We start from the raw sequence: 25,571 nt of genomic DNA, 5'->3' as shown, positions 1-25,571 counted from the left end.
CTCGATGTCATAGGTCCGGAGAGGATCTGGTATTCTTGCCGGCGACCCGGGCCGGAGGCGGGGGAAGAAGAGAGGCGGGACGTCTTGAGCCTGCAGAAGGACGGCTGAGCGCCGAAAGGCGGTGGTTGTTGATGGGGGTTGAGATGGGCGACCGGCTGTGATTCCAGGAAACCCCAACTTTTCTGCCGGGTCCAGAAGATGGGAGGGTTGACATGCCTCCTGGATGGGGCAGGCGGTGAGGCATGACCCCGCGGGGTTGGAAAGAGGGTTAGGGTCACTTACAAGAAGCATTGTTGGCACCCAAGACTCAACAACACTCTCTTTCCCTTGCATATATATACTATAGTACAGTTCACGCATCTCATTCCCTGAAATGCGTTGCGAGCCATGTTCTCTTTTGTCTTGTTCTTTTCTTTTTTTTTTTTTCGTCACGGGGTAGGTTGTTCGTTAGAGCCAGGCTCTGTGCGCCGTTTGTCCTCAGGTTGCCGTATCCGTCCCTGTTGCACAACACTCTTGTTTTTGCTTTTCGCTTCGACTGCGTACTACGCAGTATACTAGCACACACGAAGGTGTCCAACGCAGCAAATGGAAAAAGCAAACGCCAGCATGGCTGTACAAAACCACCCGTGTACCGCTCGGCTCGACTCAGATATGTCTCAAATCTTACCTTTTTACAGCCTACGCATCACATCAAGGTACCTTGCCCTATAAGTATACTGTGTAGTAGGAAGTTTGTTGTCAGGAGCATCGAGTCGGTGAAGCTTCACAGGTCATTACGTCACTCTCCCCAGCCCCCAGCTTCGCCTCATCTCCCATGCAGACGAGAGAGACCCTGCAGGGACTGTCCAAACACCAAAGCTCGTCCTCCGTAGTCCCTCTTCTTCCCGCGTGTGTAAAACCAACCCTTTATACTCTTTTCATACAGCGTAACCATCATCAACAACAATAACAACCCACATCCGAGTCATATACGTCCAATCCCTCCCAGGCCCCCCGGTTCCCCCATCCAACCCAACCCAACCCTCTCAAGCTCCCCAGCTCCCCAGCTCCAACCCGCCCAGTGTACATGATAGAACAAACATAGAAGCGCAATGACCACCCTCACAACCCTCCTCCGCCCGCGGTCCCTACCCGCCCGCCTCTCCCTGCGCCCGCCCCGTTGCGCCGCGCCGTCGCGCCAGGCCCCCTGCCCGGCGCGCCGAGCCTTCACCACCACCACCCGAGCCAACGCGCGCCGCCCCCAGGCCCCGAGCAAGGGCCCCTCCTCGCGCCTCGCCCTGAGCCTGGCCGCGGGAGGGCTCCTGGCGGTCGTCCACCACCAGCGGCCCATGAGGCTCGACGCCTGGTCGTTGTCGTCGTCGCCGGCCGCCCGGCAGACGCAGCCGTACGCCACGGGCAGGAACCAGCGGGAACGGGGCGGTGACGCGTTTGGGGACGCCGTGCGGGAGCTGTCCATGGGGAGCGTTTCGGGTAGGCAGTTCAGCCTGGTTTTCCTTCTTTTTCTTTTCTCCTCCCCTCCTGATGCTGTTTCCTCCCTTTTCTTTTTTTTTTTTTTTTTGGGTTTTGGTTTCTGCATGTGGATGTGGATGGGATGTACATGACATGACACACGTCTCTTTCTTGAATGCACGGGTGCTGATGCATTGGTCCGCATAACAGGGTTTGTCGCCGGCTTGTTGGTGAGCGTCTTCTCCAAGACGCTGGTGCTGCTGGCGGGGATTGGGATCGTGGTGGTTCAGGTACGGATCTCCTGGCGTCTCCTTGGGCCTCCCGTCTCCGTCTCGGCCTGCATGCAGGATATGCTAACGCTTCCTTCCAGGTGGCCGCAAAGAGCGGCATTGATCTCGTGGCCTATCTCAAGCTCAAGGAGCGAGCCAACCTGTCGCGCATCCTGGCAACCTTGAACCGGCACGCCGCCTTCAAGCTATCCTTCGGCCTGGCGTTTGCAATGTCGGCTTTCATGTCGTTGTAATCTTGTGTCTCCTTTCCAACCCGCATCTGTTGTGCGGGCCATCCTGTTTCTGATCCTTCTCATCGTCCAAGATACATAGCATGGGCTTTCAAGTTCAGGAATCCTGCATTGCGATGCCACGCCGCTGATGCCCGTTACCAATTGTATCCATTTCAAGGTCCCTTGCCTAGCGCCTAGCCAACACCTCCCTACAAAACGCCCGGCCCGGCCCTCCCAGCTCAGAATGGCTGCGTCTCCCTCTCCAACCACTTCGTCGTCACCTCGTCCCCCTCAAACCTCCCCTTCATCTTCTCCCGGATCACCCTGTGGCTCTCGTTGAGCCACTCCTTTTCCTGCTCCGTCAACAGGCTCTCGTCAATCAAGCTCCTGCAGTAGGGCACCATCGTCACATGCTCGAACCCCAGGAACGGCTTGTCCCCAAAGGAATGCTCCGTCTTGACCTCGCGCACCAGCGCCAGGTTCTCGATGCGAATGCCGTAGGCGCCGTCCTCGTAGAAGCCGGGTTCGATGGACAGCACGTTCCCCGCGGCGAGGGCCACGTCGGCGTACTGCTTGCGCGTGCCGATGCCGATGGGGCCCTCGTGGACGTTGAGGTAGGAGCCGACGCCGTGGCCTGTGCCGTGGCGGTAGTCGAGGCCTTGTTTCTGGGAAGCGTTAGCTCCTGGCAAGCATTTGCCAAGGGGGGGGGGGGGGGGGGGAAACCCGGGCTCACCCAGAGGAACTGCCTCGCCAAGCAGTCAATGGCAAAGCCCGTGGTGCCCTTGGGGAAGACGGCCGTGTCGAGCGCAATGTTGCCCTTGAGCACGAGCGTGTACGCCTTCTTCTCCTGCGGCGTGGGCGTGCCAAAGTGGAGCGTGCGCGTCGTGTCGGTCGTGCCGTCCAGGTACTGGGCGCCCGAGTCGCAGAGGTAGATGGCGTTGGGGTCGATGACGGCGCAGGCACCGCGCTCGGGCTTGTAGTGGATGACGGCGGCGCTACGAAGAGCGTCAGATGCGCAAACGTGTCGCCCGCCCATGCGGGGGAGGGAAACAAAAAGGAAAGAAACTCACTTTGGCCCGGTCGACGAGATGGTATCAAACGACAGGCCCACAAAGTCCTTCTCCTCCTTGCGGAACGCCTCGAGCTGATCCGCCGCCGCCACCTCGTCGAGGACGGCCTTCTTGTTGACGAGCTGGTCCTCCAGCCAGGCAAAGAAGCGGATCAGGGCGGCGCCGTCCCGGATGTGGCATTGACGCATGCCCTCGAGCTCCGTTTCGTTCTTGACCGCCTTGGCGTCGCCGACAGGGCTCCTCACCTCCTCGACGAGCTTGCTCCCGCCGAGAGCGAGCTTGAGCGCCCAAGAGCCCTTGTTGGAGACAAAGTACTTTTTGAGCGGCCCCGACGCGCCCGCGGCGTTCGCCTTGGCTTCGGCTTCCTGGGCCAGGGCCTTTGCATCTTCAAACAGGGCGTTGTAGGGCTTGATCGACACCTTGTTCTGCTCCAGGTACGTCTTGGCGGCGGCGTCGAGCTTGGCCTCGTCCACGTACAGGGTGGCGGAGTCGGGGGTCACGATGGCGTACGAGAAGAAGACGGGGTTGTAGGCGATGTCGCTGCCGCGGAGGTTGAAGAGCCAGGCGATCTCGTCGAGCATGGACAGGACAAAGGCGGCGGCCTTTTTCTTGTCGAGCTCCTTGCGGAGGTCGGCCAGCTTGGCGGCCGTGTCCTTGCCCGAGTACCTGTCGGGCAGCAGGGCGACGGGGTTGCTGGAGCGGGCCGGCCGGGCGTCGCCCCAGACCAGATCCACCAGGTTCTCGGCGACGGCTCTCAAGCCGGCACCGCCCGCCTTCTGGATGCTCTCGTCGAGCTTCTCGGCGACCGAGCTCGGGATCAGGGACGGGTCGACGCCCACCACCTTGCCGCCGGCGGCCTCCTCGGCGGCCCACTCCTGCCAGGTAGGCACATCCTGCAAGCCCGTCTTGAGGAGGTGCCAGTTCGCGTCCAGCTGGCGGCTGGCCTGGTTGAAGTAGCGGCCATCGGTGGCGAGGGCGGCCTTGCTGAGGGTCACGACGGCGGTGCCTGCGGAGCCCGAGAAGCCCGAGATGAAGGCGCGGCGGGCGTCGCAGGCGGCAATGTACTCGGAAGCGTGGCTGTCCTCGGATGGGATGACTGTGGGCGAGGGGGGTTCCCGAGGGGTTAGATACGGAGATGGCTACGAGAGGAAGAAGAGGAGCAGATGGAGCGCGCCGTACTGTAGACGTCCACCCCCTTCTCCTTCATGAGGGCCCGCAGAGCGGACAGGCGGGCGGTGGTGTCAACGGTCTCCATTTCGTCGGCCGGCGGGGTCTGCGCGGAGGCTGGGGTGGCGGCCCGGGTTTGGAATCCTCTTGTTCTGGGGAGTTGGGCGGTAGACGACGGCGGGTATCGCGGTTGGGAGAGGGTATGCAAGGGTGTTTGGAGTGGCAGGGACGAGGCAGCGGAGGAGCGCACCCAGCAGACGTGGCGTGCGTATGTCGTCGTCGTCGTCGTCGTCGTCCTGGAAAAGGTCAGAGCAGCCTGTTGAGGCCGCGTCAGGTGTCTTGGTCGAGCAACGGCAGGCTGATCAAAAGGGGAGCTGCCGTGTCGGCAAGCGAAGGAGCTCTGGTGCGACTCGGTAACTCCACTCAGAGGGCGTCTTGTTGCGGCGACCTCAATCTTGGTGGGATTGCCCCGCCACGTGAAGGGAGCTCCAGCGGTGCTGCAAGGACCGCTGCGGGGGAGATTCTGGTTGGCTTCAACGGCACTTATTTTCTCGTTGGGATGCCGCCAAGGGGGGATGAGCGATGGCTGGCGTCCATGACTTACGCCGTGGGTTTATACAAGAGATGGCGAGCGTGTTGTTTGCAAAGTGAAGAATACATGGTGACGACAGAGAGAGCCAAGGTACCGTCCAACGGCGTCGGGCTGAAATACCGTCTCCTGCTCATGGGAAGTGGCCGTTGGCGGGGAGCATGTGCACCACCTCAGGTACCTTACCTCAGGTACCTTCCCCAAGCAAAGCATCGAGACATGACGAAACCGCCTGGTGGGACCTGGAGCTGCCCCTCATTGTGGAGCTGCTGGGATTTTGATACCAAACTGGACGTAACAAACGTACCACAATAGTTACCGAGACTGTAATATCGTACACGATGCAGTGATTCGTAACTACCTGCTGAGTACGGTAGGTAGTTACCCATCGACAGGCCTCGACAGGCCTTATGGTTTCTGGTAGCTAGCTAGGGAGAATGAATATGGATTGAATTGTTGCAACGTTGAGCACGGCTTTCAAAATGAAGCATGGCCGCTTTGGTGCCCAAGCTCCTAGGTACCCAGGTACCCAGGTACACACTCATGCTCTAATTAGCTATCGTGAACCACTCACCCCTCACCACTCACCCCTCACCACTCACCCCTCACCACTCACTACCACCACCACCACCTGGTAACTACTACCACCAACCTGAAGAGAGCCATCCCGGTCGGTTACAGTTGAACAGGTGGGGTCATTCCAACTAACACACCAGGCAGCTCCTGCCCAGAGCCAGATAGTTATCCAAGGTAAATTACCGAAGAGAAGGAAGCCTTTCACGATCACACCGTTTCTTGTTTTTTTTTTTTTTTTTCTCGCAAGCCTTTGTCTATTGTGGACATGGGTGCCGTGGGTTAGTTGGCTCGTCTCGTGTTTTCTTTGTCTTCCATCACGCTTGGTGTATGCGTTTCCAGGTTGTCTGGCTTTTCCGGGCACGCAAACCTCCCATCAACCTCAACGCCCCTGTCAACGAGCGAGCCCAGCAAGACGGACGCGGACCCGCTTCTTGGAGGCTCTCCCCAAAACGCCCGTTTGGGTTGGAGATGGCGCCTCAATACCACCAAAGAAACCTGCAGAAGATCCGGCTTTATAAAAATCGCCAACCAGCAACGGAAGGCTCACAAAGTTCACATTTGGTTTTGAGGCTCAGTTCTTTTTTTTTTCTTTCTCTTTTTTTTTTCAGAGTCGTGACCTTGTGATCGCGAACCCTCGTGGCCTCTCGTGGCCTCTCCTGGCCTCTCCAGGCCTTTTTCCTCGCCGTGTTCTCTCTGAATGAACAAAGTCCCCCAACCAGCCAAACCACGGTGAGGTAAGCGGGCCAGACACATCCATGACAAGATGGCCGACGCCGCCATGCAACAGCAGCTGCCTTTGCCGACGAGCCTCGCCGAGGTCGAAGCAGTACGTGAGCCCCGTTGCAACAAACTCATCGAGATCACGCCTGACGGCAGCTTCGTGGACCTAACTCAATTCCCTTGCGACAGCTGATCCGAGCCCTCTACCAACCCAACCCCCCCGAGACCATCGCGAGGATACAGGAAGTCTTGCAGAGGTTGCAGCGCTCTCCTGAAGGATGGCAGCTGGCCCAGAGCCTCATCGCCCACCGCGAGGACAACATCCGCTTCTACGCTGCTCTGACTCTCATCATCAAGCTCAACCGAGATAGGTATGTCCCGGATCCAAGCGGGAGGCTCCTGGACACCGTTGGCTCACGCCATAACAGCGCCGGGTTGAGCGACGATGATGCAAGCAGCCTCCTCGAGAACATCATCGGGTGGACCATTCAGGCCCTTGCCGACGGGGCTGGCAACTTCGTCGTCAAGAAGCTTTGCACCGCTCTCGTCACCTACTTTGTCCACTTCCCCCAGCTATGGCCCAACTGCCTGCGCCACTTTGTCGACTGCCTTGACCTCGGCCGGGGCACCCCGCCGGCGGGCCTGGCGAAGCCTCTCTCCACCGAGGCCCTCGTCTCCAAGCTAGACCGCCCGAAGCTGAGGCTTGCCATATGGCTTGCCACCACCTTGGTGGAGGAGGTTGGAAAGACCGACATGAACGCCCCAAAGTTGTGAGTAGGCTCGGCGCATGCCAGCAACGACACCGGGCTGACCAAACGCCTCAGCGCTCCGCTGCACGAGCGGCTCGTGAAGAACGGGCCCGACGTTGTGTACCTGCTGGCTCGCGGCTTCTCGCCGCCAGCTGACAACCCCGGCATCAAGACCCAGGGAGACGCCCTGACCTGCTTCCAGGTACGATCACCCAGGGCCATGGGTTGGCGCTCGGGGGCGCGAAGCTAACCGCGTCCAGGCTTGGATACTGTATGCCCAGCGAGCATCGCATGTCCCGGACCTGGTGGCATCTCTGCGGCAGCTGGTCGAGCCCGCCATCAACTGCTTCGCCGACGACGACCTCTTCCAGCCAACCGCGGAGCTCTTCAGCGATGCTTTGAGTAACTACTCGAGCTTCTTCACTCCGGAGCACTACGCAACCCTGGCCGCGCTCTTTGAGAGCGGCTGGGCTGCCGCTCACTACCAGCGCCTGCTCCGCGGGAGCCACGAAGAGGACGGCATCGGCTTCGGCCTGCTGCTCCTGGCCTACGGCGACGCCAAAGTGCAGGACCTCATGCGCAGCCCCGATCCTCGCTCCCAGCAGTTCCTCGAGAAGCTGAGCGGGCTCCTCGCCGCCGACGGGTTCTTGGTCGGCGAGGACGCCATCTTCGTCCCGGCTCTCGAGTTCTGGTCCACGTTCATCGAGACCATGATCGACTCGACGTACTCGGATGAGGAGGGGGCCCAAGGCTGGAAGCCGTTTGCCGAACAGCACCTGAAGATGGTCGTCATGAGCGCATGGCGCAAGATCCGCTGGCCTCCGCCCGATGTCTTTGCCTCGTGGGACTCGGCCGAACGCGTTGCCTTTGGCGACGCCAGAAAGGACGTGGCCGATATGCTCCAATCCGTCTTTACGCTGGAGGGCATCAGCCTCGTCGCTTTCTTTGCCGACCTGTTCCTCCAGGCCCTGGGCGCACAGTCCTGGACCGAGCTCGAGGCCTCGGCCTTTTGCCTCGGGGCTCTTGCCGACTGCGTCTCGGACGACGCAAAGTACGACCTGGAGCTGAGCAAGATCTTTTCGTCGCCTTTCTTTGACCTCTTGGGCCAGGCTCCGGGCGCCATCCCGCTCCGTCTGCGCCAGACCGGGCTCGGCCTGATCGAGCGCTACCGCGAGTACTTTGAGCGGCACGCCGAATACCTTCCCAACGCCCTCAATCTGCTCTTTGCGGCCGTGGGCGACCCCGTCCTGGGCGGTCCTGCCGCCCGGTCCATTTCCACGCTCTGCTCCTCGTGCCGCAGCATTCTCACCTCGGAAGCCAGCGCCTTCATCCAGCACTACCGGACCATCCGCGGCAGCCAGGTCCTGGATTCCCTCGCCGAGGAGAGAATCGTGCTGGCCATCGCCTCCATCGTCCAGGCCATCAACGACGAGGACCAGCGCCTAAACATGTTTGAATCGCTCTACGGACTTCTCAAAAAGGACTTTGAGCTCGCCGTCCAGCTCCAGGGGCAGCCAGGTCTGCTCAACCTGCAGCAACCCGACTTCCTCCGGGGCCTGGATGCGTCCAACCCCCAGGCCGCCGCGCCCACGGCGGAGAACGTCTCGGTGAACATCGCCCTGCGATCCATGCGGTGCCTCGCCAGCATGGCCAAGGGCATGCAAGACGCAAAGGAGCATCCCGTTGATCTGGACAGCGAGCCGCCGGCTCTCGATCCCAACGGCCGCCTCGCAGCTCTGCAGACCGACATACTGCGGGTCCTCATCGAGATACAGCGCGTCTTCCACGCAAGCGGCGAGGTGGTCGAGATCATCTGCAACATCTTCCGCGCCGGCTTCTCCGAAACCTTGCCAGGCCCGTTTGTGTTCCCGCCCGGAGCGGTGACCGAGTACTTTGTTCAACAGCGCTTTGAGACGGCCCGGATTGGGACGCTGCTGAGCACGGCGTGCTCCTTCGTTGGAAGCCTCTATCGCGGGCCGAAAGTCTACGTGCGCCCTCAGCTCGAGCGCTTGCTGCCCTGGGCTGTTTCCATCTTGCAGGCGCTGCCAGGTACGTTTCGCACCGCATGCCGATCGTTTCGATTGCGGCTTGTTAACAGTCGACCAGCGCCCGATGCCGACACGGAGATCTCGGTCAACGGCATCAACTTTGTGGACAAGGTGGCGTCCAAACACCTAGACATTTTGTTCCAGCCCCAGAATAGCAGCCTGCTCGAGTTCTTCTTTTTGTTCTCCATCAAGGTGTTGGATGGGAAAGACCCTCTTCCCAAGTTCGCATCCGCCGAGTTCTGGGTGAGTTAGACCTGGGGGCTTGTTCTCCTTCCGTTGCATCTCTCCACGTCTGGGATCATATCCCCCCGCCCGCCTTCCCATACGGCCGGTGCCTTCAGGAGACTAACAAAAGAGCAAAGGCCAATTTCCTCTCCCTCAAGCCCTCTTCCGTCGACCCGTCCTCTCCTGCCTTTTCCATGGGGGACACCCTCGCCAACGCCATGACCCACCTGGGCCCTCTCGTTGCCCGCTCCCTGGTGCGCAACCTGGGCGGACACGCCGCGCGCAGCGAGATCGACAAGCTATGCGAGCCGCTCAAGCGTCTTATCGTCACCCGGCCCGAGGCCCAGGAATGGCTGCGTGCGGCGCTGCTCGATGATGCCTGCTTGCTGCCCGGGGCGCCGGAGAGGGTGAGCGCCGACGAGAGGGTGGCGTTTTTGAGAAAGATTGTTGCGTAAGCCTTTTCTCTCTCCTTCATCCGTTGTTCCTCGTCTTTCCAGTCACCTCCGCCCTTGGGGTTGTTTGTGAAATGCTAACACGGTTGAACCCAGGCTCCGGGGGGCAAGAACCACGAACCAGATCGTGAGGGAGTTCTGGATGGCGTGCCGGGGAGCCCAGTTTGCCTACGTTTCGTAAAGGAAGGGTGAAGCGGGTGCGGATTCCGCGGTAGATCGAGCAAGGGGGCATAAGGTCTCGTCTGTTGAGATAGATGAATCGTTGTAGACGGTTAATGTTTTCAAGTCCCACGTAGAGAAAGGGGGTGTTGCACCTGAACCTCATGATACGGAGCGCTTGCGCAGCGGGCAGGCGTCTTGCTGCGCTGCGTCTATGTCTATCCTAGCGGGACGCAGATCGCCCGTGCCCAAACACCAACGCTCCCCTCAAGCACGGAAACGGACCAAGCGTTGGCCGGCTTCAGCACAACCCCATCGCCTCCTTGTACAAGCGCATGTTCCTCGCGGCGCTCTTCTGCGCCACCTCGGTCGACTTTTCAATCTCTATCTTGATATCCCACGGCATGCTCATGTAGCTCTCAAACCTTTCTCGTATCGGCGTCAGCTCCTCAGACACCTTGTCCGACACAAACTCCTTGAGGTCCGCCAGCTGGCACCCTTCCAGCCCCTCCTCCTTCATGAGCGTCGCGGGATCCCGCCCCCGGGGGTCCAGCGCGGCGACCATGTGGACGAGGTTCGCCACGCCGGGCCTGCCGACGGGGTCGTACGACGCCGGGCCCAGGCCGTCGGTGACGGCGCCGCGTATCTTGCGGCGGATCGTCGCCGCGTCGTCGGTCAGCAGGATGCGCGACCTGGGCGCCGGGTCCGACTTGCTCATCTTCTTGTCGGGCGCCGTCAGGGACATGATGCGCTTGGCCGCCCCGCGCGACGGGAGGATCATCTCGGGCGGGACCATGGCGGCCTCGCGCATGGCCCGGGACGGACCGCCTCCGCCTCCGCCGCCGCCGCCGCCGCCGCCCTTGGCGGGGTCCGCGGGGGTGCAGTAGGCGTGGTTGAAGTTGGTGACGCACTCGCGCGCGAACTCGAGGTGCTGGCGCTGGTCGTCGCCCACGGGGACGTGGGTCGCGCGGTGCAGGAGGATGTCGGCGGCCTGGAGCACGGGGTACGAGAAGAGGCCGAGCTTGAGGGAGGCGCGGGCCTCGGGGTCGGTGAGGGAGGCTGTGTCGGCGAGTTGGAGCTTGCTCTGCGGTGGTGGTGGTTAGCCCAAGGGTTTTCTTTTTTCCTTTGTTGGTGGTGAAAAGGAGGGAAACGAAGAGTAGGAAAAGCCGGAGAGAGAAGGGGGGGGGGGGGGGGTATATCATGATGAGCCCATGCCCTCAGTTCGCCGCTTGCTTTTGCTCTTCCCCTCGTACACCCAGCTTCCACTCCCTCCTACCCCTCTCTCCCTCTCTCGGCCTCATGCGCTTCAACAGAGAGAAACATCTTGGCCCCTACCTTCCACTGCGTCATACGGCTCAGGTAGCCCACCGAGCTCGTGCACGCCAGGATCCACATGAGCTCGGCATGCTCCTTGACGTCGCTCTGGAAGTACAGCGTCGACTTGCCCGGGTCGATGCCCAGCGCCAGCAGGGCGGCCAGCATTTCGTCGCGGGCAGCCTTCAGCTCCTTCCCCGGCCGCGGGATCGTCAGGGCGTGCAGGTCGACGATGCAAAAGAAGAGGTCTGTCGTCGCGGGGTCGGCTTCGTCCTGAAGCCGCTTCCACTCGCGCAGGGCGCCGAGGTAGTTGCCGAGGTGCGGGACGCCCGTGGGCTGGATGCCCGAGAAGATGACCTTGCGAGGGGTCTTTTCTCGCTTCTTGAGCGCCGGTGGCTGTGAGGACGGGGCCGATGAGGGTGGCGGTGCTGGTGATGGTGGTGAGGATGTTGATGATTTGGAGTAAAGACGCCTCGGGATGGCCGGGTTCAAGCTGCGAGCTGTGCAGCGCTGCCAGGCTATGCGCCCGGCTCTGGCGCTCCAATTCATTTTTTTGTTTCTCCTCAAAGACACACCGCGAGGTTTTGTATTTTTTTTTTTTTTCGGTGCTGCAGGGCGTGGGTGTAAGTGAGCCAGCCGGGAGGTTGTGTGGGCTCGATGTGATTTGAGATGGGGTGAGATGAGAAAATGGTGCCGGTTCAAAAATGGAGACACCTTCAAACGCTCCGAAACGGGAGATGGAATCATCAACAACAACAACAACAACAACAACCGACAGCTTCCTTGCCCTCGAACCTCTCATCGCCAATGGATGATTTACGGGCCTTTTCCCAGCGGCGAATCCATCATGAAAAGACAGAGTTTTTACATCCGAACTGGAAGCTTGTTCTAAACCGATCACGACGCGCTGGATGTTCTGAATCCCTGGTTGATTGATTTGTACATGAGTGAAATACACGGATACAACAACAGCTACACCGACACCTCCCTCGTCTACCGCCCACCGGCAATCCTCCTCCTCTCGGCGGCGATGAACTGCTCCAGGGCTTCGGGAGTCGGCAGCTGCTCGCGGGGCTTCCCCTCGGGCTCGGCCTTCTTCTCCACGTAGGCCAGGTGATCCCACTTGCCCTCCATGAGCTTCGCCGTCTCGTCGACGCTCTTGTCCATCTCCTTGGCCACATCTGCAAGCAAAACAAAACACAAAAAAAAAACAGTAGATGGTTAGCCCACTGTCCGGCAGGCGATTCGCCAAAGCAAAAGAAGGGGAGGAAAAAAAAAAGGGCAAGAGAGCTGCTCCACGTACCCAGCTTGCTAAACTCCCAAACGTTCGCCTTCATGCCCACGCCGTAGTACGCATGCTTCTGCAGGAACGCCAGCCACAGCTGGACGTTGTCCGGGTGGCCGTCCTTGATCTGAATCAGCCGCCGCAGGGTGATCCGCTCAAAGTTCTCCTGGCTCTTCTTGAAGATGAAGGTCGACTTGGGCACGGTCCAGCGCTCGACCAGCCTCGGCAGCGGCACGGGCCCAAAGGCCGGGAGGTTCAGGTAGTAGGCGGCGCGCAGGGCAAAGTCGCAAAAGAACTCGAGGTTGCGCGCCGAGTAGGAGCGGAGCTGCAGGTCGCACGTCGGCACGCCGTACTCGGCCTCGCGCCGGAGGGGCTTGAGGTAGAGGGCCTCGAGCGCCCGGGGGAGCCGGGACACGCGGTTCTTCTTGCCGGACTCCTCGGCGGCCTCCTCAGCGGCCGGCGCGTTGGCGCTGTGAAGGCGGTACGCATGTCAGTGGTTGATCGGGGATGTTGGATGTGTCGTTCGTTGCAGCGGCGGTGGCGCGGGGGGGAGGGGGAGGGGGGGGGAAGAGGGGGCTCGGCGGCTCAGGGCGGGAAGGGGTGGGTTGCTGACCTCGACGCTTTCGCGGCGCTCGGCGCACTAGGTTGCTCTCTATCGACGGACTCGTCAGCACAGGGTGCCTGGAAACCCCAGAAGCCAAGGCGACTCACACCGAGGCATAGGTGCGGAGCTGTGTAGCAGCCGCCCGAGGCGCTGCGCGGGGCTGGTAGCCATTGTCAGAGCTATGCGTGGCTTGCAAGTCGGTCGAGGGGCTGCTCTCACCACCTGGCCCTGGAGAAGGGGCCGCAATGGCCGTATTAACCGCGGTGTGCTCATCTTGTCTGTGCCGTCAAGATCGAGAGGTTTGACTCGGGATTCCCTCACTCTTTCAACTCCAACGCAGCCGAGATTTTGGCGTGCGAATCCCAGGGTTCTTATCGATAAGACGACCAACCCTCGACATCCAAAGACAAAACAAGACCCTCTCGCGTGAGGGAGTCACGTTTGGCAACACAAAAAACACCACAAGAACCAAGGAGACGAATGACATTTGGCGTGGCATTTTTGTAGTGTTGATCATTACGGTACCCATCGCGGCACAGGATGTAAATACTACATAGCACCCAGGTGATTGCTCGTGGCTTGAGATCCATTTCCAGGATCTTCTTCGGCTGCCAATGCCACCCCCCGTGCTGTTCCGATGCGCCCCAGTTCCGTTGGAATGCCCTTCCTTCCTCGCCGGTGGCCGTGTGGTTTCGCTGGGATCTCTGGTGTCCAGGATATCCGGCTTTCGCCGTTGCTGGGCTCCGAGGTCCGAGCAGCTGATCAAGCGCATGCTGCGCGACATGCCCGTGCCTGTCCAGGCTGGATGAATGTAACGTAGGTAGCTCGTCATGTTGGCCCCCGAGCTCTTCATCCTTTCCTCTTCCTGCGCCCAGCAACCAGCTTCTTGTAAAATTCCTTCTTGCCGCTCCTCTTGTGCTGCTGGATGTCCAGGTACTTGCTCTTGAGCTTCTTGACGTTGTCGCTGGCCAGGATCTCCTCGACAATCGTCCTCTTGCGCTCCTTGCGCGTGAGACGGTTGCTCTGTCCGTCTGTCGCCCCGGCGATGATGGTGCCGACCTGGCAGTACTCCGGCACGAGAGGCTTGCGCGAGTCCTTCTTGAAGAACTGCTTGCCCAGCGCCGCCACGTCACGCATCCTCAAGGCCTGCAAGTCCCGCTTCAGCTCGGGGGTGAGTTCGGTCCGCGGCATGTTGAACCAGTCTGGGCCGAGCGTGTCCTTGGGTCCCTTCTGTAATTTCGGTCAGCGAGGTTGCTCCCACGAAGTCCGAAGAGCGCAGATCAAAACCGCCACCCATGGTGTCCAGTCAGAGTAACTATGAACAAGTATGAAAAATCATGATGGTGCCGGTTCGAATCCCATGACGGGATCTAGCCAGCGTCATACGTTTTGGGATTTGATTTCATCATGGAAACACCAAGGCGGAGAAAGGGAGGGGGGCAGACGGGAGGAACCGGGTGCTTGCTTACCTTTTGCTTCTGGGGAAGCTGGGGAACGCGTACAGACAGCTTCTCAGGCTTCTCGGTCTGGCTCTCCGAGGCTGCCGTCTGCTCCCCAGCACCTGGCGCGTCTGGCGCGGCAGGGACCGCGGCGGTCTTGGGCGCTGCGGCTGGCACAGCTACCACCGCTCCGGCCTCCGCGCTGCCATTGCTGGCGAGCCGGGCCTCCGCTTCGGAAAGCAGCCGGTCTATTTCATCGTCTGGCAGCCCAAGAGTGAGGCTCATGTTGCCAGAAACCTGAGCGTTGGCGCGAAAGCCGGAAAGATGGTTCGACCTTGAGAGAGGAAAACAAGGAGGGAAGTGCTGAACAGGCGAAGAGAAAAAAAAAATCGATTGGATTTCCAGGGTGGGGCCCAATGCAAACAAAGTCTCGGAAAGTTCCACAGCAGAAGGCTTGGCAGAAGGCGGGCCGGCTGGGTGGGGTCCGTGCTCTTCGAACGTCATCCACGGCCCACCGGCCTGCGCCCATCCCTGCGAAGTGAGGCTGAAGGATTGCCAGCTGTCACGGTTGGGCAGCGTCAAGCCCCGCTCCGTCAAAGGCGGCCAATCCCCACGCAGCACTGCGCCACACCCGCCCTCCCCGCTGCACTTCTGCTGCCCGATGCCCAACCTCACGTCTTCGCTGATTTGACCGCCTGAACAAATCACCGCGTCCCGTCCTTTTCCTCTCTCTTCGAGTCTTTGAGCTTGCATGCTTCCTCGAGCATTCTAGATTTCACGATCCCAAGACTCTCTCCACGAGGTACGTTCTTTTTTTTTTTTTTTAGACACAATCTTATCACCAACCTCGCCGTCGTCCCCGGCTTGCTGCATCGCCCGCACTGCTTGGACCCCATTCTGCTCCGTTTCCTCGACCAATCCGCCCGTGTCAATCCAATCTCGCCAATCATCTCATACCGCTCGCAACGAGAGCTGAGTGGCTCCGACAGCAGCGAGTCGTTCAAACGACCTTTTGGGACGTTGAAACTCCACCCACCATTCGTCGTCGCTCAACGCGCCCGGACCCAATCATCAATCCGCCCAATCAGCGGGGCATACCGACTGCGACCGTGGCCGGCGCGCCAACCCGTGACGTCGGAAAGTAAACAAATGCCGGAGCTAACCAGAACATAGCATCGGACCTTCGTGCTGCAACGACATCTGTCACCCACGAAGCCCTACAGCCGTTAAACTTTCTGCGACGGCAAACCCGGAGCGCACTCGATCGCCACGTGAGAACCGTGTGAAGCCTTGCTGCACCCACACCGCCATCACCACCAAGACACGCATCACCAGCGCGGCCCAACATGGACCCACAGAACCAGAATTCGGGGCAGCATAATCAGCACGGCCAGCAAGCCCGTCAGATGCCCGCGTACGATCTTAGCTTGGGCGGCCACTATGGCGCCAGTGCAGCGGTACGTCCGTCCCATTGCCCGTTCTTGTTCACCCGGCCTAGCTCTGACATCATCACGCTACCTAGATCTCCGCTGCCGGCTATGCGCCCTCGGACCTCTACACCGGAACCTGGGCCAACGTGCACCAAGGGTTAACAGGCCACTACAAGGATGTGCTCACGGCCTACTGGCAGCACACCATCAGCCATCTCGAGAGCGACACCCACGACTACAAGATGCACCAGCTCCCCCTCGCGCGGATAAAGAAGGTCATGAAAACCGACCCGGAGGTCAAGATGATTTCTGCCGAGGCGCCCATCCTCTTCGCCAAGGGCTGCGATATCTTCATCACCGAGCTCACCATGCGCGCCTGGATTCACGCCGAGGAGAACAAGCGCCGCACCCTCCAGCGCTCCGACATTGCCTCGGCCCTGGCCAAGTCGGACATGTTCGACTTCCTCATCGACATCGTCCCGCGTGAGGAGGCCTCGTCCCACGCCAAGCGCGCCAGCAACCAGGCCGCCGCCGCGGCTGCCGCCCAGCAATCCGCCGCCGCCCAGCAACCCCAGATCCCCGGCGTCGGCGCCCCCAACCATGCCGGCCAGCACCCCATGGCGGCGCCCGACTACACTCTCGGCGGTCAGCACATGGCTACCGAGGCCGACTATCGCCAGCCCCAGACCATGTACCCGGGTCAGGTACAGCCGGGCGCGCCGGCCTACGGCCAGCCCCAAGCCCAGATGTACAACGTTGACGATATGTACCCGTACGGCGCCATGCCTCCCCAGCAGGTGTGTACCGGCAACAAGCCCTCCCTTCTATCCCTCCTGCGTAACAAACGCGCTCCTCGCTGTGGTGGAGAACCCCAAGCTAACAAAACGAAGTAGAGCGCCTAGGGGGCGAATGCGGCCGCGGAGGGGGCTCAGCAGCAGCAGCAGCAGCAGCCTGAGCAGCTGGTGGGTATCAAGTCGGAGAAGAGGGACACGGCACTGGCGCTCGTGGACCCCGCGCTGCATCCAAAGCTGGAACCGGAATCGGAGCTGCAATCCAAGCCGGATCCCCGGCTCGATCCACGGCTGCAGGCGAGGTTTAAGGGCCAGAGGTGGCTGCTGCCGAGGCCAGAGCCTGTGCCGAAGCCCGAGCCGGAGCCAGAGCTGAAGCAGGAACAGGCGCCGGAGACCGAGCCGGTGCCGGAAACAACTCATCTGGAACCCATCATCAAGGTGGAGGAGGAGCAGGGGCCGGAGACGAAGCACCGGGAGCCGAGGGTGAAGGTGGAGGATTCCTTTTAGGAAGATCGTATCGGAGGAGAGAGTGTTTCTTTCGGGAGAATGGTTAATGGCGAGGGCGAGGATGGTCCGGGTGGGAGGCGAGCAACCTCGCTGTTCTTCTGGGGCTGCGAGGGGCGGAAATGCTCTCTCTCATTCATGAGATGGATGCTGTTGGGTTTTGTTTCATTTCCTTCTTGTCGGTATTTCTGCGTCAAGAGAGGCAGGCAAACAGGATGGATATAAGGGTGCGGTCAGGCAGTCCGGAGCAGGGCGCGATTCGGTGGCGGTGTTGGGATTGGCAGTGTCTTTTTTCCGTCTCTTTTTTTTCTTTGACTTCGTTGACATGATTAATGTCATGATGACTTTCTCTTTGAAGGCCATTCATTACGCATAATATCTTCATCACCGTGGGGAGGCCTGCCTCCCTTGGGTGGTTGCATCGTTGAGCATTTGTACGGCATCGTCCTCGTCGTCTTGTCCACCCCCACGGCCAGAGGCTGAGACAGGAACCAGGCAGGGTTGTCCTTCACCGCAATCCGAAGCGAGACGAGAACTGCATGGCGAGCGGCGCCGATAGCTTGGGCGGGCTCTCGACCGTTTGGGTCAGCCTGGAAGGGAGGGGGCAAGAGTCAGCACACGTCCAAATCCGCAGGGGGGGGGGGGGGGGAAGCGGGAGGGAGAAAAGCGCACTTCTCCAGCAGGATCGGCCCGTTCATGGCATCCACGCGGCCGTACTTCTTGTTGCGCGTCGAAATGTCGTAGAACTCGTCGTGGTTGTCGCTCTGCATGAGCGCCACCGTCTGTTGGAGCTCGTCCAGGTTCTGCTCGAGCATAAAGGCGTTGTCGAGCTTGCTGACGAACTCGGTCAGGTGCGCCACGTCGAGGGCCATGGCGGCCACGCCGTTGGGGTTGATCTTTTTGACCTCGGGGGAGAGCGGGAGCGACTGGGGTAGAGAGCAGGGGAGTTAGCTCGGCGCACAGAGCTGACGGCGTGGCTGCGGAGGGTCCTTACGAGAATCTTGTTGGCCGCGTGGCTGAGGGCGTCAAAGTAGATGAGCTCTTTGATCTCGCGGGGGAGACCGAGCAGGGTCGACACCATCATGTTTTCGAGGAACCTGGTCAGGGTCACCATGTAGCCACTGGGCTGGGTTGGTGGTGTCGGGGCCAGCCTGAGTTTGATGTTAGCGGTAAACAGAGCAGCAGCTCTCAAGATGCCCCAGAGGTCCCCGGCGTACCAGTCATAGTCTGATGTATCGATGAGATCGTCAATCTTGGAATTGACAAGCTCAAAGATGCGCTTCTCGGCCGTCTTCTTGTGGCTCTGGAACAGCGCCGTCGCGTTCAGATTCACAGGCCCGCCCGCGGAAGTGGACGACCGAGCCTGGATCAGAAGCTTCTCCAGCTCCCGACAGGCCACCTCGAAGTGCTCGAGATTGGTCAAGATCTGGACAATCTGTCCAAGGTATTGAGAGTTGAGACGCTCCACCAACGATTGGCAGACAATCTCGGTGAGGAGACGATCCAGGGTCTGGAACGCGGATTAGTTCCTGGCCTGCCAAGCAACAAGCAGAGGGGAACGCGTACCGTTCTGAGCGTCTCGTCGACAACGTTCGGATGGTCAAAGTTCTCCCGGGTGAACTCGAGGATCTGGCTCGCAAAGTTCCGGATATTGATGCAGCACATGGGATACATCTTGGAGAAAGGAAGCACGGTAGGGAATCTGCGTTGGGTTAGAGCGCGTTTCAGGGACACACGTCTCGCGCCGTTGACATACTTGGTCACCTCAGGCGGATTCTCGTCGAAGAAGCTCGCGGAAAGGACTCGTTCGTAATCCTCTGGTGACCTCACCGTCATGGGCATGTAGTCATCCGTCGAAACAATCTGCAAGCCCTGTCAGCCATGGTCCGCGCCAGCGATAGGATCCCACTCACCTCCTGGAAGTCCTCGCCAAACCCGCGCTGCAACACCTCGGCATACTTGTTGAACAGCACGAGCTGGAAATTATTTACCGCCGATGCCGAATATCCCCAGCCCTGTGCATCCGGTTAGAGAGACGACGGCTGTGCTAGGATGCGTCACCAAAGCTCACCTCCATCGTCTGGATGAACAGGGCGATGTCCTCCTTGATTTTCTTCAACAGCTCCGCCGTGGTCACGGCCTCCAGAGACTTGGAGATGATTCGAATGATGGCTTGGCACATCGAATCCCAGAGTTCATCCACCTGATGCCCGTCAGCGGCGGGTTTCTTCTGCGCAAATGCTCGGGGAGGATTCCTACGTCAAGAGTGGAGCGAACCATAGGAGCGCGCTGCATGGTGGCCTTCTCGATGATGGCGAACCCGGCCACGCTCTCCAGGAGTGCCTTGAGGCCGTCGTCATCATCATTGGCAAACAAGTTCTCGGTGCTAGGAATGATTAGGTCTTTTTGCTGGCGCCTGGTAGCCGCATACTCGGCCCGGAACCTATCCACCTGGCCCAGGGCGTCGTGGATGTGCAACGCCTCGTGCAGCGGGGTGAAGTCGATCTGGAGCTCCTCGTTGTTGAGGACGTCAAAGTCGTTGTTCTCGTCAAAGACCAGCTCGATGGCCGAGTTCAGCTTGAAGCGGCCCAGCATCTCATTCTGCTCGGCGCGCTCCTTCTGCCTTGCCCGCCTCGTCTGGGTGTGGAAGAAGGCCACCTCGCCCAGGAACTGGGATGACTCGCGGATGTGGAACAGCCAGGTGTTCAGGTCCGACATGACGGCCTCAGAGATGGCCTTTTGCGACGACGGGATCGACTTTTGGATCATGTCGGCGAGCTTGAACTGGGAAGTATACTTGTTCTGGATGATGGGCACCAGGTACTCGTTCTGCAAGTCCTCCAGGGACTTGAGGGCCGCGTAGTACTTTTTCTTGCGGATGAGCTCGTGGGCGTTGTTGACGGCGTGCAGGATCTGGAGCGACTCTTCCAGGGCGTCCGACACCTCGGTGATGTTCTGGCGCACGCCGCGCGTGTTGACCAGGGCCTGCTTCTGCTCGGCCAGCTTCTCGGTGCTCGCCTGGATGGACTGGTTGAGGTCCAGGATCTCGGCCGTCAGGGCCACGGTGCCCTCGCGCACCTGCTGCAGCTGGTTGACCGAGGCGAGGAACTCCTCATGCTTGGTCAGCCCGATGCGCTCGATATCGCCCTCGCGGTCCTCGGCATACTGGGAGAGACTCTGCACGAGAGCTCCCATGCGCCCGGTCGTCGTCGCATCTTTGAGGACGGGTATTAGCTGGTCGAGGAACTCGGAGTCGGTCGGCGCGAGGATGATCTGCCGTCGAGGAGGTCAGCGAACAGCTACCTCGCCGGTTGCCGGTCCGGATCGCTAGCTTGATCCGGAGGGTGAACAGAAGGCGGGTGGGTGGTCTGGGCGCGGGGCCAACGGCACAACGAACCTCATTGACAGCCGGGTCATAGTTGTCCCAAGTCTGGGCCTTCCTCGACATCTTGGGCGACCGGCATCAGCGCCTTGGGGCCTCTCGTGTATGCGCCAGCCGCAGCTCTTTGGGTGGTTGAGCAAGTACGTCGCCCAGGGAGCCTGGGCAGTTGGTTGTGTTGCTGACGACAGGTGACGGATGTTGATCAGCTTATCGGGGTGGTTCCTGGCTAGTAGGTACGCGGGCATGCAGTTAGCGGGTGAACACATGAAATGGTCTGTGCGCTCATCCCTCGATGCCCCCTGTCGACAGGCAACATCAGCGGCTCTGGACGCCCAAGCTGGCAACGTCAAACCTATATTAGTAGTAGCTTTACGAAATCGAGCTTCACCCTCGACCTTCTACATCTTGGTCATTTTAAGAAACTTAGCTTCCAACCATATTGAGGTTATGCTCCTTGCTTCGGTGAGTACACGAGGGCAAATACAAGCCAAGAACCAAGCGTTGCTGGGGGAGGGGCTTTGTTTTGTTTTTGCCCGATTGAGTCCGGTGCTGCCCCCTTTTCGATGTCTTTACAACTTTTTGGCCCCGGCACGCAAAGCCAGGTGCACAGAGTAAATGTGTCTTTGCTGAATATTTCTGCTTGAATCAGCATAACCTATGTTGAATCTCTCATCCAATTTGACCATGCGCACGTATCTGAGAGGTCTCTGGCGACTCTCTTTCCGCTGTGCTTGATGGAAGCGACCGTAGACATCCACATCAGGTTGTTACCCCTGAAATTAAGAGACTTACATCAGTTCCCTACTCGAGCGCCGCTCTGGGCATATGATGTAGCAGTTTTCCTGCATCGAAGCGTTGGAGCCACGCTCTGGACGGTGAGCTAGACCAGAAACTATAAGCCCTTCCATCAGTACCACCCCATATTTGCGTCAAGGCTTTTGCTCCTGGTTGCGCCTGAGAAGGATCCAGACTCCCCATCTCAACTCAGCAAGAGATATATCAAAGACATGGCACCTATTCTTCCTTCCTAGGCGCACCAGGGCACACTCAACACGAGACGAATCCAGAATCTCCATTGAAATTGCCAATGGGTTTGAGACCAAGCCCGCCGGAGGCTCGGGTCATGCGACGGCGAGGGCGTAAGGTTTCTCCGCTGGTATGTTAGACATGGCTTTCGTCCTTGGGTCTTCTGTCTCTGTTTCTTCCTCGACCAACAACACCGCAAAGCAGAGATGTCTCTCTATTGGAAGTATTGAGCTCGAGTTCGGTCAAACCTCTTTCGCTTGCTCCTTCTCTTCCAGATGCCGAGCCTCCCGGCCTGAGGATCAGTGACGAGCATTGCTGAGACGGGCTGTTTCCTAGTGCATTGCTCTTCTTTCTGCCTAGGGCACCTTCCTCGTCTTCCGTCTGAACGGTCACGCGTCGCGCCTCCTCGTTCCTTCCTGACAGAAACCTCCCCCCTCAACACGCCTCAAAATTTTCGAGGCGTGCTACGCGTTTCCCCTCCCCGACTCTCTGAACCCAACGCACAAACCCTCTTTTCAATCTCTCTTCTCCTACCTTCCTCACTCCCACCCAATACACTGCGATCACGATATCTCTTGGGTTTCCCTAGGATTTCCAATTCTTCTCGTCAAGTCGTACCCCGGGTGCCTACCCCATCCCACACTCATTCAGGTTGTCATCGACTTCCTCCTCTCACTCCCTCAAAGATATTGTGCCAAGGCAGCCGTTGACAAAGGAGTCACCAACGTCAACGCCATGGCGCAAGTGCGAGATGCCACCTTCGCCCCGTCCTCCCCTCGCTCGTCGAGCGTCGGGGCCGACTCATTCAATCACGACACCACCCCCGAGACCAAGCGCACCATCTTCTCTCCCGGTGACAAATCGGCCACGTCAGACAACGCTCTGCCAGATATTGGCCTGGATGTCCCGCCCAACAACGCGGCTCGCTTCCCCAGCGAGCCTGCCGATGGCTTCGCCAGCTCTCTGACCACGGCCGACCGGGACCCTTTTGTCTCCAACGTCACGGTTCAGAAACCAGAGCAGAAGCTTTCTCCCACCGCATCGGCCTTCCGTCCCGTCTCAGCTCCGCTGGTGGCTCATGGCTCACTGAATCCCCTTCTAGGTGTCAACCCCGGGCCTGGTGCCAACAATGGTGCCAACTACCAGCTCTTCCCGGCCCAGAATGCGGTCAAGTTCAGTACCGATTTGGGAATTTCGCGCTGTCTTGTTCTCTACTCACCCTCTCGCCCGGTCATGGCCAGCCACCTGGAGGATTATCTCACGGTAAGCTTGAGCATAGACCATGTTCACCAACTCCTTCTGCGCCGCTAACATGGGTTTCCAGAAACTGGACCAGCTCGGCCTCCCTTGCAAGGGTCGGCGGGACGCGATCCCCTACGATGGTAGAATCTACCTCCACGCCTCCAACGTCCGTGATGCCAGCAACATTCATGACAATGTCCAGCTGGCTGGTTTCGACTTGCGCGCCGAGTACGTGACCGCCGCTGAGCTCTCCAAGGTATGTACACGTCTTCCCTTGACCGTGTCAGTAACGGCCCGAAGTTGCTAATGGGCCACAGGTCCGCGGTCCAGCGGCTCAGATGGAGCCTGTGTCGGACGGCAAGGTGCAAGTAACCGCCTTCCTCCAGAACACCGATACGGGCTATGTGCACGTCGACACCGTCATCCGCACATTTTTGGAGATGCACGGCAACGTTTTCGCCCTCCAGCGCCAGGCCGACGGTACCGATTTCGCTTTTCGGACCGTGGCTGAGTATGCCGATGCCGACGTTGCCGTCTCCGTGGCTCAGCAGTTCAAGAAAATCACGATTGGCGTAAGTCCCGGTCACCCCTGCCCTGCTCTTAACAACAGAATGCTCACCGTGAGGTCTCAATAGGGCTGCCATCTGGTTCTGACCCTGTGCCAGATGGAAGAGATGCCTGGGCTGCTTCCAGTCGTCGACGCTCATGTCCATCCCGCCAGCGAGACGCGCAACCCCGTCAATAATGTAGCGAACCTCTTCCAGGGGTTTGGCCTCGTGGAGAACCCTCAGAGTACCAATTCTCTCATGGTGGCTGGCCGACCCAGCGAACTCCCCTCCGGTTTTCAGAACTCGCACCTGCTGGGCATGCAGGTGGCGCCCTACCAGAGGATTCCTTCCTCGGGTCCCAACCGTCTCCTGACCGACTACACCCCGACTCGGGGTCAAGGTCCCATCCGCATGCCGTCAATCTCTCTTATGGCCGGTCGCGTTCCCACGGTGGGGGCGCAGTATCACCCGACCCCCCCGGCAACCCCCATGAACGGTCTCGTCAACCAGAAGTACTTGCAACCGTATGGCCGTCGTCAGAATGCCTCCCGGGTCATGCGTGCTCCGTACTACAACAACAATGGCCATCACAATCACGTCGACATTAATCGCATCAGGGATGGTGTTGATGTCCGGACCACCGTGAGTGCCTCCCCTCTCAGAATTGATTAGATAAACGGCTTACCCAGTGGCAGATCATGTTGCGCAACATCCCCAACAAGGTCGATCAGGCCATGCTCAAGCGCATCATCGACGAGTCAAGCTGGGGCAAGTACGACTTTATGTACTTGCGTATTGATTTCCAGAACGACTGCAAGTATGTGATGTTCCGTTTTCCAAGAACGTTGATCTCGTCACTAACTCTATGCTCAGTGTTGGCTATGCCTTTATCAACTTTGTGGATGTAAGTCATCTCCCGTATGACCAACAAGTTATTCCCGCCGCTGACTTCGCCTAGCCCTTGGACATCATCGATGTGAGTCGGACTTCTGCGTGGCATTTGACTCGTTTCTTGTGCTCTACTGACCACTGATCAGTTTGTCAATGCCCGCAGCAACCAGCGCTGGAACTGTTTTAGGAGTGACAAGGTCGCCGAGATCTCCTATGCGAGTAAGTTGAGGGATTGTCAGATTCAATGACTGCATCACCGATCTCTGACGTTGCTTTAGCCATCCAAGGCAAAGACTGTCTGGTCCAGAAGTTCCGCAACAGCTCGGTGATGCTGGAGGCGCCTCATTACCGGCCCAAGGTAAGGCATCTGCCATCACACGTATGATGCATTGGCTAACAAGGCTAGCTCTATTATACCACCAATGGACCCCATCCTGAGCTGGCTGGTCAGGAGGAGCCATTCCCTCCGCCAGACAACCAGTCCAAGATGAAGCGCAGTGTCGAGAATGCCGAGCATGTTGGTGAGTGCATCGAGAAAAAAAGAAAAAAAGATCCACCGCTTTGTGCGAACCGTTTGCTAATGTCCCCCCTCTCCAGGACTTTTCACGCCGAGCTCTGGTCAGCACTTCCGCGACCAGCAGCGCTATCGCCGCTCTCAGTTTGACCGCGGTACCCGGCTCGCTGCTCTCGAGGAATATGATGCTCAGGCCCAACAGCAGCCGCATGGATATTTCCTCATGCGCTAAACGATCCAAAGGCACGAAATCTGCCCCCGAATCTACGCGGACAGTGTCGGAGGCTTAGAGAAACGGTAGATTGGGAGGATGGTGATTGCGTTGGCTTGGGCTTGATTTGGCCCATTTCTGAGAAATCGACGAGAGAGTTTATGATTTTCTACCGGAGCTCCGTTGCGCGCATTGTGTCACAGATTGGTGCAGATAATGGGCGGCGTCGCGTAGCGTACCGCAGTTTGAGCTTGCGTTTTTCAAAGGTGATCTGGCGGCAGAACTATGAAAAGGGGGACTGGGAATGATAGAATAGAGAGGCGAGCGGAGCCCAGGGCTTAGCATCCGGGTTGCGGTAGCGGGACGGCATGGAGAGGGGTGGGACTAAGAGGTGGCCTGGACTCCTGTTTGGTCCTGGGTGGCTCTGGAAACGGTGGTCTGGCTAAGGCAGACGCGGGGGCAGTGCAGTTGTTGTCCGAGTTTTGCGCGCTGGGATGGTAAACGGCGTTTATCCTCGGGATATGTTTACGGTGGGTTCGGCCAGGTATGAAGATAGCCCTTGATCTCGTTACCTGCGCTCTTTTCCCCTGTTGCCAACAGGGGCGATGATGGTAATGACGCGAAGACGGCGAGGATCACGGACGGGGTCAAGACGGAGGAGGCTGGTTCATGTCGAGGCACAAG

General features: G+C 59.3%; 9 protein-coding genes across 9 annotated transcripts; 4 read left to right on the top strand and 5 right to left on the bottom strand.

The window, feature by feature from the left end:
• Window positions 1–1,091: 1,091 nt before the first annotated feature.
• VTJ83DRAFT_2640 (uncharacterized protein) lies at window positions 1,092–1,972 on the top strand (the record flags this gene model as incomplete). Its single annotated transcript, XM_071008933.1, has 3 exons — window positions 1,092–1,470; window positions 1,660–1,739; window positions 1,820–1,972. 3 exons carry the CDS (start codon window positions 1,092–1,094, stop codon window positions 1,970–1,972), a joined length of 612 nt encoding a protein of 203 aa, XP_070869180.1.
• Window positions 1,973–2,190: 218 nt separating this feature from the next.
• On the bottom strand, window positions 2,191–4,276 carry VTJ83DRAFT_2639 (uncharacterized protein; the record flags this gene model as incomplete). The annotated part of the gene is made up of 4 exons (XM_071008931.1): window positions 2,191–2,616; window positions 2,685–2,946; window positions 3,022–4,117; window positions 4,201–4,276. 4 exons carry the CDS (start codon window positions 4,274–4,276, stop codon window positions 2,191–2,193), a joined length of 1,860 nt encoding a protein of 619 aa, XP_070869179.1.
• A 1,840-nt stretch (window positions 4,277–6,116) lies between these two features.
• On the top strand, window positions 6,117–9,728 carry VTJ83DRAFT_2638 (uncharacterized protein; the record flags this gene model as incomplete). Its single annotated transcript, XM_071008930.1, has 8 exons — window positions 6,117–6,179; window positions 6,263–6,444; window positions 6,502–6,843; window positions 6,898–7,024; window positions 7,083–8,871; window positions 8,929–9,113; window positions 9,233–9,546; window positions 9,644–9,728. The coding sequence occupies 8 exons, from the start codon at window positions 6,117–6,119 to the stop codon at window positions 9,726–9,728; spliced, it is 3,087 nt and encodes a 1,028-aa protein (XP_070869178.1).
• Window positions 9,729–10,007: 279 nt separating this feature from the next.
• On the bottom strand, window positions 10,008–11,569 carry VTJ83DRAFT_2637 (uncharacterized protein; the record flags this gene model as incomplete). The annotated part of the gene is made up of 2 exons (XM_071008929.1): window positions 10,008–10,790; window positions 11,042–11,569. 2 exons carry the CDS (start codon window positions 11,567–11,569, stop codon window positions 10,008–10,010), a joined length of 1,311 nt encoding a protein of 436 aa, XP_070869177.1.
• Window positions 11,570–12,013: 444 nt separating this feature from the next.
• On the bottom strand, window positions 12,014–13,182 carry VTJ83DRAFT_2636 (mitochondrial 37S ribosomal protein uS10m; the record flags this gene model as incomplete). The annotated part of the gene is made up of 5 exons (XM_071008928.1): window positions 12,014–12,201; window positions 12,324–12,775; window positions 12,919–12,957; window positions 13,017–13,069; window positions 13,129–13,182. The coding sequence occupies 5 exons, from the start codon at window positions 13,180–13,182 to the stop codon at window positions 12,014–12,016; spliced, it is 786 nt and encodes a 261-aa protein (XP_070869176.1).
• Window positions 13,183–13,758: 576 nt separating this feature from the next.
• Window positions 13,759–14,633, bottom strand: VTJ83DRAFT_2635 (uncharacterized protein; the record flags this gene model as incomplete). Its single annotated transcript, XM_071008927.1, has 2 exons — window positions 13,759–14,139; window positions 14,379–14,633. The coding sequence occupies 2 exons, from the start codon at window positions 14,631–14,633 to the stop codon at window positions 13,759–13,761; spliced, it is 636 nt and encodes a 211-aa protein (XP_070869175.1).
• Window positions 14,634–15,694: 1,061 nt separating this feature from the next.
• VTJ83DRAFT_2634 (uncharacterized protein) lies at window positions 15,695–17,076 on the top strand (the record flags this gene model as incomplete). The annotated part of the gene is made up of 3 exons (XM_071008926.1): window positions 15,695–15,805; window positions 15,871–16,575; window positions 16,681–17,076. The coding sequence occupies 3 exons, from the start codon at window positions 15,695–15,697 to the stop codon at window positions 17,074–17,076; spliced, it is 1,212 nt and encodes a 403-aa protein (XP_070869174.1).
• Window positions 17,077–17,581: 505 nt separating this feature from the next.
• VTJ83DRAFT_2633 (uncharacterized protein) lies at window positions 17,582–20,521 on the bottom strand (the record flags this gene model as incomplete). The annotated part of the gene is made up of 10 exons (XM_071008925.1): window positions 17,582–17,663; window positions 17,746–17,999; window positions 18,068–18,224; window positions 18,291–18,583; window positions 18,640–18,775; window positions 18,830–18,936; window positions 18,987–19,088; window positions 19,145–19,276; window positions 19,333–20,346; window positions 20,471–20,521. The coding sequence occupies 10 exons, from the start codon at window positions 20,519–20,521 to the stop codon at window positions 17,582–17,584; spliced, it is 2,328 nt and encodes a 775-aa protein (XP_070869173.1).
• A 3,532-nt stretch (window positions 20,522–24,053) lies between these two features.
• On the top strand, window positions 24,054–24,908 carry VTJ83DRAFT_2632 (uncharacterized protein; the record flags this gene model as incomplete). The annotated part of the gene is made up of 7 exons (XM_071008924.1): window positions 24,054–24,088; window positions 24,145–24,175; window positions 24,230–24,247; window positions 24,309–24,381; window positions 24,441–24,520; window positions 24,569–24,683; window positions 24,760–24,908. 7 exons carry the CDS (start codon window positions 24,054–24,056, stop codon window positions 24,906–24,908), a joined length of 501 nt encoding a protein of 166 aa, XP_070869172.1.
• Between the last annotated feature and the right edge of the window lie 663 nt (window positions 24,909–25,571).

Source organism: Remersonia thermophila, chromosome 2 (assembly GCF_042764415.1).
Source record: "Remersonia thermophila strain ATCC 22073 chromosome 2, whole genome shotgun sequence".
NCBI lineage: Eukaryota > Fungi > Ascomycota > Sordariomycetes > Sordariales > Chaetomiaceae > Remersonia > Remersonia thermophila.
This window is presented reverse-complemented; position numbering and strand designations above follow the sequence as displayed.